Genomic DNA, 12,554 nt, shown 5'->3' with positions numbered 1-12,554 from the left:
GAAGCTTGTGATGATTTCAGACACAAGCACCCATCATCCTTCACCATTAACCTGATTCTGTAGTTTTTGTACACAGCAACCGCAAAGACTATAAATCATCTTGCTTATGTACACAAAAACATCCTTCAGTTCCCATGATACAACATGTACACAGACAAGAGCAGCACAACAGATAAATGACAAATGGATTCCCTTACGAAAAAGAAGTTTATTCAAGTGTGCTATTAGTATACTTCTTTTAAACTAAAAATAGGAAAGTATACTTTTAGTCTACTTTTTATGTACTTCTCAGAAATGGGCTTTATGTACTTCTCAGAAATATACTTAAAATGACATTTAAGTATACTTGATTTATACTTAGAAAAAGTCTAAATATATTTGAGCTATACTTGTGCTCCTAGAATTCGTGTTTTCATTGTTATACTGTAGAGGGCGCTAGTACACATCTTCTGTACAGAATTTCCAAAAAACACAAGTGAAGAAGAAACCGAAACAACAGATGCTTCCACATGTATTCTAACACGATCATCAGACATAAAACAGCATCAAAACTATGTAACATTATGGAATGTCAACCAATGAAGAGGTAATACTGACTGTCAAGCTTTGGGGTGTTGATCGACTTTATCTACGTTTTGATTATCATTCTGAATCCAATTCATAGTCTTTTTTCAGCTTTTTGTTCAAAATGTTGTTTATTTCTTTATTTTTTATTTATGAAACTTATCCACATTCAAGTGTTTAAAAAAAGAATGGATGAAGCTAGAATAAAATGTTTTTGTTTACAAGCAGATACCCTGTTCTTTTGATGTTTGTATGTTCAGATATTCATGTAACAAAATATATACAAATTAATACCTAAATAGGGACATAGTAGTATACTTAAAGTATGATGTAAAGTTCACTTAAAGAAAACTTACGAGTATACTTGCAGTATAAAACTACTAAACTAGTAGTTTACTGAGACTATACTTCAAAGTGTACTAAAAATGCTACTACAAGTATTTAATTAGTAAACTATCAGTATACCTATAAGTTCACTTTTAGTATAGTTGCAGTACAAACTAAACATTTTGATGTAAACTAGTTGTGTACTCAAAGTTTACTACTGTTATACTTAAAGTATACTTAAAAGTATACTTTTATATACTAGAAAGTGGGCCAATTTAGTCCCAAGGAGTATTGAAATAGTACACTTACAAGTATACTACTAGTACACTGATATTTGTATACTTACTACATAAAGTATACTTAAAAATATACTTGAACTTTACTTAAGTATACTTACTAAAATAAACTTGAAGTATACTACTTTTTGGTAAGGGTTGCTGATAGATTGAAGGATAATTTCAGCTGCCAGAGAGTGAACTAAAGAACGTCAGCGCCTTTGAAGTGGAGCCTTCAGGTATCATTCCTGTTCTTTCCCCCATATTGTTAATAGCTCCATGAACCTCAGGTTTCAGAGAAAACAGGCCTGTCCTTAAATCACATCTCAACCCATACAAGTCTTACATAAACATTCCCAAGGCACCAAGTCAGGCAAATTAATATCTGGTGTTTAGCTTTTGCAAATATTCATAAGGTATGAAGAAGACTTTTAGAAGCAGGTCTGGGCATGTAGAATTTCCTGGGGTTTGAGGTGGAGTGAGACGTGTAGATAAATGGGGTAACCATTGAAAGTGCTGCTCCAGGATGACACCTGAACATTCAAACTGTTTGCAAGTCTTTTGATTGCATTTGATGACCTTTTGATCACCCGATGACCAAATACAAGCAGACTATTTGTAAATATTGTTAAAAATTATAGTTTGAACCAAACTGAACATTCTGTCATTATTTACTCAATCACATGTCATGTCAAACCTGTATGATTTTATTTCTTCTATGGAACACAAAAGTATGGAACTCTGCACATGACATGAGGAAAATAAATAAATATTGTTACCAAAACTTCCCAAGAAATGTGTGCCCATGTTTTATTAATTTGTTCTCTCATTTTAGTAAAACTGGCCACATTGTACTAATTTGTTCCCATGTTTTTAAGCTGAATTAAGAATGAATTCTTTATTCATGTTAACAATATCTTTTCAGATAATCAACCAATTCAGCACAGGTGGAGCATGTTCAGATAATCAACTTAATCAGCACAATATATGGCCAACTTACCTCTGTCCCATGACAGTTTTCCGGAATCCCTCCTCCACCCCAAACTCACTCCTAACTATTCCTATCCCAGCTTGGGGGTATGGGGGAGTTCTCTGGGTCCAGGCTAAATTCCGAGCTCAGAGCCCTCCCCTCAGACAGCACACCAAATATGCATACTATTCACTCAATCTGATCATATGTAAGTGCGAACTCGTGACCTTGTCTCTAAAACAGGCACTGTAATTGCACACTCGACCATGTTCTTCCCACTTGCAAGAGACTATTTCCATTCTGGTTGCACCATCTGTATGCTCCAGTTGATAAACACCCACTGATCCATTGTGATTCAGAAATACTTTGAATTGCAATATCTTCATAAACAGACCGTAGAAAGAATATAAGGCTTAGTTTGGACACCTATAACTAAACCTTGAGGACACTGAAGATGAGGCTCACCTTTTCATGGTGCTCAGGTGATATAGAACCTGCGTGTTTCTGAGCTGACCTATATGGCATTTCATCAAGATTAGTCAGCAAATCATCAAGACTTAGTGTTCCCCAGTCTTCACCCTTCCCTTAGGGCAACCAGGTCACTGCCTGCGTACATATGCACTTGTTGTGCCGCTCCAAATGCATTCCAAAAGTTATCGACTCATCCACCTATTTTAGATTAGGCAACATGCAGTAAAATAAGCTGTTAAAAAACTGAGTCAGGACGACCTTAGAAGCTTCCATTGACTTTACTTAAAAAAGGAGACATAAATGTTTTTGGTACACAGCATCTACATACATAAGCTGAACAACTAAAATAGGTACATTTAGATACAAAAAAAAAACAAAAACTGCCAGTTGTGCATGTAATCTTTCATTGGGACTGAATTGTATGGGTTTCATCAAAATAAATAACGCCTTGATACAGTGCCATTACTTAAAGAAAATGTTTGGTGGCTCAATATGCAAGACTGGTCATACTAGGGTCAATGACAACATCTTATGAGACTATTCATACATATTCAAGTATTTTTTTTAAGCAAAAGCAATGGAATACTATGATTGTATGTTGAAAATATGCAAGAGGTCATTGCTGATTTTGCCTTTAAAAAGATTGTTTGATTATTTTGTGTATATGTGTAAAATACTGTCTAAATAACAGTGAAGACGATTTGCAAAGATAAAATGGCAGAAACTCAAACTGGAAACAGGAATGTTATGGATACAACATGTGACACCTCAAAACATGTAAGACTGCTCTTGCCCAAAGTCCAAGATGACTTGATTGCAGATGTCCTCAGATATGATATCAGATTGATATTTTTGTAATGTTTTCTGCCTTCCATTGCAACGCTATATTGTTTGATAGCAAAGGCTTCACCTTCATTCTCCAGGGCACAGATTATGGATCTTGAACAACCAAGCACAGATACAGTTTTTCCTGGTTGAGTCTTACTGAATTGTCTTTTGAATACAATCTTGTTTTTTTTTCCCTAAAACGGAAAAACTCTTTAGCAAACTCCTTTTGAGTCCAAGTTAGCACCATAATGTTATCATATTTAGCAGTCCATAAAAAATAGTGCTGTTAACATCAGTCCTTGGCTTTGCACAGCCAGCCAACATTTTCTTTACTTGTCTTCTGTCTTTATGCCACAGGTGTGGCATTTTAAAGGTGCAGGTAAAGGACTCTAATCTCAATAAATGAATTCCTTAAAATATGAAATTTAAAATAGGGTGCAAGCAAGACAGAACCATAGATGCTTTTGCAGACGGCAGACTTTTGACATTTGCATTCTGGCAGCTTCCTCAGCATCAGTTCTGGGCATCCCCATGATATTCATCAAGACTGCATTCATCTCTCTTGTCCCATTACATTCACTTTCAATGTTAACTTCTAGTGTTTCGAAGGCTGATAACACACAGAGTGTTCATAATCTGGATTTGAGAAAGACGGTGGGCGAGTTGTATGATTCGTGAAAAAAGTGCCTCTACTGACCAAGACTTGGCTATAATCCCTTGTTTGTTCCCATTTGGGAAAGCTGGCCATCATTTGTGGGACGTGTTGATCTGGATGTGTGGACGGATGGCAGGGTGTCTGTTGGGGAGGGTCATGAGGGGCCGGTGGAAACTGGCTTGCTCCTCATCTTGGATTTTTTCCACCTGCCTCCTAAACTTTCTGGCAAGCAGGATGGATGGGACTCCTCTCCTTAACCTCTGGGCAGCCTTTCTTTGCCATACTTCATATTTGGAATACTTCACACCAAGAGGCCCTCCTGAGATGTCCTGCAAAACAGAAGAACTTGCTGTAGATTCTGTAATTCATTGATTTGTTGTTGTATTATCAACTGACTTTGAAATTTTGAAACACTGTAGCTCAAACAATAGAGCATCGTGCTACCAACAGTAAGGTCGTGGGTTCGATTCCCAGTGACAGCATGAACTGATGAAACGTAAATCTTGAATGCAGTGTAAATCACTTTGGATAAAAGTGTCTGAAAAATGGGGGTTGACTATTGTGTTGTTGTTGGGTCGTTTGTTTTTGTTATTTTCAAATCCAAGCCATGGCCAGCTGGCCAACTGTCTTGCCAACGCTTAACATATTTCCATGCCAAGAGCACATGGCACAAAAATTTGCCAGAATGCGGCATAACACTTGTACTTGTTTTGGTGCTTGGAATAATGACATCATTGCATATGCTGTCCAATAGAGTTTTATGGTGTTACCATGGGCTTTTGTGTGTGTAACTATCCCCCTCAGTGTTGTTCATCTTAAATGTATTCTACAGATTTCTGATGATCTGTGCCATTTTCTACATAGCTCAGCGATTCAGAAAGAGGAGACGTGGTTAATATTGATTTTGGCTTGATAAAACCAGGCTGCGTGTCTGACTAGCCTGTCTAGTCTGAGTCTGTGTTTGTGGGTTCAGCAAAATCATTGTGCTGGGCTTTCGACGGGGGGAGGGGGAGATAAGCAGCTCCATGTACCTTGAGAAGAGCCTGCGATGCTGGGAAGGCCTGCAGCGAGCTGGAGGAAACATCTCGCTCGGATTTCATGGGTTTTGCGCAGTACTGCTGCAGCAGACGCAGCTCGCAGCTCCGAAAGCAGCATTCTTCCACTATTCCTGTCTGAGGACGGCGGCTGTTTGATCTGTTCGGCCTGCCTGGGTGGGGGAAGAGAAGGTAAGCGATCAACTCTGGGGTTCCCCTGAAAAGCGACCAACGCTACCAATTCACACCCCATTGTTTATATTTCACCAAATCCCACATGTGGCTGCTGGCATGTTCCTAGGATTTCTGAAATCGGAGATTGCATCAACAGATCCCTTCTTTCTTTCCTGTTGTTTGTGACTCCCTTTTTATTTCTGGTAGGCTACTAACCGATTTGATAAGGACTTTAAAAAGTCACAAAGAACGAACAGTACTACTAAATATTGTTCTGTGTTCCCAGGGATGTGTGAATAGCTAGCAAAATGGATCCTTTAACCTTGCCATTTGACTACTAAACAGAGATAAAAGAAAGTACAGCAGGAGAGGTACAAAAAGGGGAAGTCCACCGTCATCTGATAGGAATATAGTGGATGAGAGAGAGAGAGAGAGTTGCAAACAACTAAACACTTGCAGACACTAATTCACTTTGCCCCCAAAATACTTACATTTAACAGCAGTTAACAGCACTAATGGATCCCATTGAGAATACTTTGTAGAAAGCAATATGATGCACGTTTCCTCAATAAACAGCCTCATTGTTACAGTCATTAGTGTACATGTAACTATACAAACAGCAATTTGAAAGACAAGACAGATGATAATGCCACTGTGACTACTTCTACAAGACAGATAGCTATGTAAATATTTCGATTTCCTGACAACCATCACACAGAACTGTAAGAGTTACACTTACTGATATAAAACCCATCTTCTCCACACACGAACTGAAGAGTATCCACTAGTTCTCCACCGCAAAGGGTCTCAGTCGTTGCTACGGAGGGTGCGAACATGAACAATGACAGAATGAAGAGTATCAGTGAGCGCATCTGTGAAATGAAAACAGATCTGAGTGTAAGTCAGTTCATAGATCCGTAGTCGACCCGCATCGTTTAACAGAGGTTACTGATGTGATTGTGCTGATTTCAATCACTCGAGCAAAGTGATACAAACAAGTTCAAAGTAACTGTGGAGACGCTATTGTCCTTGTCAGTGATACAATCAAGCAACAGCTACGCTTAAAACAATGGTGATTCTCCAAACTTCTCTTTAAGTTTTACATAGCCTATCGCTATTAATGTTCCTAAACATGCAATTGTAATTACGCAGAAACGACGAAACTATGCGAATACATAAACATGCTGAAAGATAGTACTGCAACCTCAGTCATGTCATTGTCACTTTCTCTTACCGTTGTTTGCCTTTCCACCGTTTTTCGGCACGATGCACAGAATAGATGGTAATCATCCATTGTAGGCGGTTTGTGGAAAGCGACGATTACTAGCTGTTGTACTAAAGAGTTGCTTTGTTTAATTTCCAGACTGTTGCATTTCTTTGAGTGATGCTTGTGGCTGTCTCAAAGTTCAGAGGACAGGCAATGCATATGTAGTGAGAGGCAATTTATACTAATACCCGCCCCTCGCACCCCCAGCCCAGTAGCGATGTTCGATTCGTGAACGAATGGTTCTTCTGAGTCGGATCTTTTTTTTAACGAACTGGTTGAACCTCTGCACAAAACCGTCCAGAATCAGCTACCGAATAAGAACGGTTCTCGAGTCAACAGCTCGCTTACTCATTGAACGAGAACTTGGTGACAGTTTTATAAACAAATAAATAACATTTCAACCAAAATATAAATGGATTATTGATTCTACAGTCTATACTTAGATTATATTATACAAAATTACAACAAGCGTTCTTATTAAGAAAACATTTATAATATAAAGGGGCGTTAGGGACGCTTTTGGAACGCTTTGCGTGATGATGTAACGATTCTCTTTTCAAGCTCTTTCTTTGAAATGAACGGTTCATAAGATTTGATTCGCGGAAATAATTTTCCAATTACTAGGCAACAGCCAGTCCGCTCACTGTGCATGTGAACTGGACTGCTTTTCTCTTAATCAGAAGCTATATGATTTCAATAATAAGTACTCCGATTGCAGGCAACATTGTCCTTAACACAAAAAGGAAACATGTCCAAATTTCGTATTCTGTGTTCCCAAATTGTCTCTGTTGTTGCCACCATATCTGCTCGTCTGATTCGGGCATCTTAAAAACAGATGAACATTCTTATAGAGAATACTTGTGTAGGATGCAAGAATATTGTGGAAGTGCATCCTCGCTACTGGTTTATGATTGAATGCACACTCAGCTGATTGAGTAGGCTACCTGCTCGCCAATGACGAGGCGCATTCTTAGTCAAATAGCCCTTTTGGCAACAGGTCAGCCTAAGGAATTTAAATTGAGGGAACATTCTTCCAGCTTCTCACCATAACAAAGGGGGTTGCAATCGCATTCCAGTGAATGCAGACAGACACCGTGCTGAAATTTCACTCTCACACGACAGCAGTCTGTTGACCCTTTGTGCGCGCGCGCCATCTCATGCGAAAACCTAAAAGGATTTATCCTTTCTTTAAAAAGCAACTCAGTCCGTTGTATACGCTGATTACGACCCAATACTGAACACAATGAAAAAACTATACTATTTAGCATACAATTTGTACATACAAATAAATTCCAGTCTAGAAAGTATAAGAAATAAAGTGCTATATGGAAATGAATGAACAATCAACATGTCCCGACATGCCTCAAACTGGACATAATGAAACACTTTCATTGTCTGCCTGAATCATCAGCCAGTGTCATGCAAAATAGCTATGACAATTTTACCTTCCTCTAAAAGTGGAAATGGCCTGAATTGGACATTAATACCAATCACTGATAGCCTATTAGGACAAAAATAAGCATGTTTATTTTTTGTCAATTATAAACGTAGGGTTCATAAGATGTTATTTTTACAAACAGACAGGCCTAACGCCACTCATTAAACAGCCTGTGATCATGTATTAGGTAGGAGAGAATGTCCACAAAGGAAAATGGTTTATGTAAACTTTAATATAGTGTGAAGCATATTGTGACATTGTATCATGACAAGTACACTATGGCACGCTCTAGTGGTCCAACGTGATAAAGCCAGTGTAAAATGACTTTACATGAGTGAGATCTTAGCTTATTCTGGTTAAAGTGAGGCAGTGATTGATTGAATTAATGATTGGGTGAAATAAAAATTTATTAAATATATAAATCTTTGTAGAAGCGATCTTTATGTTATGTGTGTACTGTTATTACAATTACTGCTGAAACAGTGAATACAGTGTGGGCTATTTTGGACATGCTGTTTTTGACGTTTGGCACTCTTTGCCAGCAATAACTGCTCAGGCCTCTATTTGCATTCCTCATGTAACCCAGTCACTCTCTAATCCTTACAACAAACACCCTCTTACACTCACTAATATGTTTAGAACAGCAATGTTTACCTGTGTAATAAAACCATTCCCTTACTTTGCATGGTTGTTTGTAATTCTGTGCTCAAAGAACTAGATTAACCAGTGCATGCTAATGTTGCACCTCTTAAAAAAAAAAAGACAGTGGAAAAGCCTTACTCCATATCATATGTTGCTATATGATCTTTGCAGATTTAGACACTGTGTATAGGCACATTTGTTTCGTCACTGATAAAATGTCCCATGTAATGAATACGAAATTTTATTACATAATGTGAAACTAAATATTTTTAAAAAGTTCAAATGTGCTCTAAAAAATACAATTCATTATAGGGTAATACACAATGTTGCAACATGGCTGCCATTGTGAAGAGGTCACCCATCATTGATAAAAATTCCCTTGCCAGGTCGTCCCTAAATTGTCTTCTACCCTAGAACCATTTGAAAGAGGGCCCGCTGAGAATCAAAGGCCATATGAAACCTCAGTATAAAAGGACCTTTAGTATGTCAGTTTTCCACACCCCGATGAAGGCTTATTAGCCACAGCACATCAGTGTGAGGTTGCATGTGATTTTTTATTATATATATATATAGCCAAAAGCAAATAAAGGATTTGTCTTAATCCCCGAGTACCTTGGCCTTATGTGTTTTTGCAAATGAGACTCTTCTTCACAAGTCAATACTGCAAGGGGGTAATTCATTGAAGCTGAGCTGATTGGGTAAAAGCAGGCAAATTCGCTTCAAGTATTTGGCAATTCCAATTCGTCACCTAAGGCATCATATGATATTGTTTATTCTTCTTTTTTTTAATGATATTTGTGCCATTTCAATTTATAGTGATAAATAGTTAAGAGTATTGTTTTGTCTGATATAATGATCTGAAAAGTACTAGAGCGGACCAAAGTTGCTATGGTGACTTACTTTTCTAGTGATTAAATTTCACAAGCATCTATTTTTCTGCAAAATGTGTACCGATTAAATTGTAATATATTATGAATCACATATTTTCATGTAGTGAATGAACAAATTAAAACTGACAAAGCAGTGTTACTTCAGACAACTTTTAATACAATTTAATACAATATTTAATGCATCAGGTTGCATTATTTTTAAGTTTTCTTAAGTGTTTTCTTTTTTTACAGTGTAGTAAAGACACACATGCATGACCCTATATTGCATACATTTAGCATTACATATTTCACAGTCACGACCTTCTCCTACACATTCTACGTTCTTCCATTGATTTTTGGTTATAGATGTCGCTACATTTTGATCTTGATGAATGAATAGCATTATTGTGTGATAAATATATTCATCTCAACAAAGTATATGTTGGACAACATCTTAAAGCTGTTTACCAAAAAAAATAAAAAAAAATTATTTACCAACAGCAAAATCCTTGTTCGCCTAAACTGCTGTAACAGGGATATATAAAAGTATGTAATAGTAATAGCTGGAAATTCAGCTAAAATACTTTAATAAATAAACAGTTGTATAATTTTATGTGAAAAATTTCAACTTGATACACAAATCAAAAATAAGATTGTTCATAATGAAAAATAAGCCTTGCATTAATATAACAATTATTATATATTAAATAAAAAAATTATATATCCCATTATGTAACTTGAGTTGAGAAATATAGTTCTAATTAGTGCAATTATCTCTTCCATTTTACACATTTCTACTAGTAGGCAAATGGCCCAATACTTTTGTTAAAGGCATAGTTCACCCAAAAATGATTTTTTTTTCATCATTTACTTACCCTCAAGTTGTTCCAAACCTGTATAAGTTTCTTTCTTCTGTTGAACATAAAAAAATATATTTTGGAGAATGTGGGTAACCACACAGTTGCTGGTCCCCATTGACTCATTTTGAAGTCTCTTCATATAACTGAGTATATACATTTAACATGGTTTAAAGTAAATTTGCTTGATACCTGATTACTTGACCTATATTTAAACTACAGTTGGATGGGATGCCAATCAACCTTTGATATCTAATCTCAGGGTCCAGCAATTCACCACATGACAGACCTAGTCTTAGCACAAGAAGTTGCGTTTCAGAACCTAATATGCAATCATTCATTTCCTTACCTATTAATTCTGTCTCATACATTGTACAAGGCAGAAGTAAAGCAACATTAAATCACACAACTATACAGTGATAACCTACATGAGCAGACCAAAGGCGGCCCTCAAGTATTTTGTCTATCATACAGCTGTCCTTTCTTGTTTGTTTCTGTTTTTGCTTTCTTTGTGGCCATGCATCAATAAACAGAGGTGTCCTCCAACCATTCAATCTAGAGTCAGTAACCAATGCAGCACCTGCATCTGTGCAATGGCCCTCAATTTCACTATGCTTTACTAGAGCACTTAAAGCCTTAAAACCACAATTCACACCATGAGTAACATTGCATTATAAATCTTACGAAAAAGACAATATTGTGTGGTTTTAATTTTAGACAAATAGATGGATAATCATGTAACTAATTTCAGTTGAACATTAATATTTTCAAATTGTTTACTTTGCCAGTTAAGATGCGACTCAAATGATAGAAGGAAGGCAACCGAATCCAAAATAATATATTGTATATATAATATAATAATATATATATAATACTAATAGATGAACCACCAAACATTGACGAGAAGTTGTCTGTTGGTTGAAAGAAGTTTAATTTCTCCTAGTCTCATACACCTCCATGTGCTGTTCAATAAAGACAGGGTGTGTTCTTACTTTTGTTCATAGAATGATTAGATAAATTTCACAATTTGAAATTTTAAGTGACCTAACCTTGCTTCTCCTTTTGTTTAGATCACAAGATTTTACATCCCTCTTCTCTTGAAGTAAAGCATCCTCTCAAGCTTGTTGAACAACTACCTTAAAACCAACTATGAAATTGCAGTGACTTTGTTAAAGGCAATGCATGTACAATTGCAAAAAGTGGTGTGGTTTAAAAATGTCGTTTTTGGTATACATGAAAATAATGAAGCATCTGTGCAAAACGAGTAAGTGTGATGGTCTGCAAGATTCTCAAAAGAAAGATTTTGATTTAAAAAGTCAGGCTGGTAAAAAAAAAGGATAAAATTACTACGCTCCAGTGGCTCAGGGTGTGTATACCCATAAAAACGTAAGTTTTTAATTAATTAATTAATTTTTTTAAAGAAAAAGCTGAAAGATCAACACTCCTTTTTGGTTTAAAAATGTCGTTTTTGGTATACATGAAAATAATGAAGCATCTGTGCAAAACGAGTAAGTCTGATGGTCTGCAAGATTCTCAAAAGAAAGATTTTGATTTAAAAAGTCAGGCTGGTAAAAAAAAAGGATAAAATTACTACGCTCCAGTGGCTCAGGGTGTGTATACCCATAAAAACGTAAGTTTTTAATTAATTAATTTTTTTTAAGAAAAAGCTGAAAGATCAACACTCCTTTTTCTTACTTTTAAAATTTTCATTATGCAACACCGCACATGCACTATTTGCTGAAAGAAAAATAAAACGAGAGCAGATCTCTTAAAATAAGAACAATTATCAACTGCTGCTTTACAGTTATGAAAAATATCGGAAACACTATCCAAACATTCCTCTTATTACGGAGTAGAATGATATTAAAATGCAACCCAGGCCCAGATAAATGATGGTGTATGTGATGAAATGCATACTGCACCTTTCATGTGGACTAAGATTTAGATTGAAATTGACATACATTCAAGTGCTTAAAGCAAATAACAGAAATAGGAGCAGGAAAAAACAAAACAAAAAAACTTATGTGCCTGGTGTGAGGTTGAAGTAAAGTATTTTAACCTTTATTTATTTATATATATATATATATATATATATTTTTTTTTTTTTTGATGTCTTAAGAGATGACTGATGTAATTTCACAAGTTTTGTACTGTAAAATACTGTAAAGCTATGCTATGTTTTT

At 36.3% G+C, this 12,554-nt stretch overlaps 1 protein-coding gene across 1 annotated transcript; it reads right to left on the bottom strand.

Moving 5' to 3' along the window:
* Positions 1-2,869: 2,869 nt before the first annotated feature.
* LOC107694097 (insulin-like growth factor II) lies at positions 2,870-6,730 on the bottom strand. The gene is made up of 4 exons (XM_016493691.1): positions 6,533-6,730; positions 6,038-6,170; positions 5,122-5,297; positions 2,870-4,419 (listed from the first exon to the last, which is right to left on the bottom strand). The coding sequence occupies exons 1-4, from the start codon at positions 6,590-6,592 to the stop codon at positions 4,183-4,185; spliced, it is 606 nt and encodes a 201-aa protein (XP_016349177.1). The 5' UTR covers positions 6,593-6,730; the 3' UTR covers positions 2,870-4,182.
* Between the last annotated feature and the right edge of the window lie 5,824 nt (positions 6,731-12,554).

This window comes from Sinocyclocheilus anshuiensis, unplaced genomic scaffold, assembly GCF_001515605.1.
Source record: "Sinocyclocheilus anshuiensis isolate Anshui unplaced genomic scaffold, SAMN03320099.WGS_v1.1 scaffold2408, whole genome shotgun sequence".
Taxonomy (NCBI): domain Eukaryota; kingdom Metazoa; phylum Chordata; class Actinopteri; order Cypriniformes; family Cyprinidae; genus Sinocyclocheilus; species Sinocyclocheilus anshuiensis.
The sequence above is the reverse complement of the archived record's forward strand: the minus strand, read 5'-3'. Positions and strand labels throughout refer to the sequence as shown.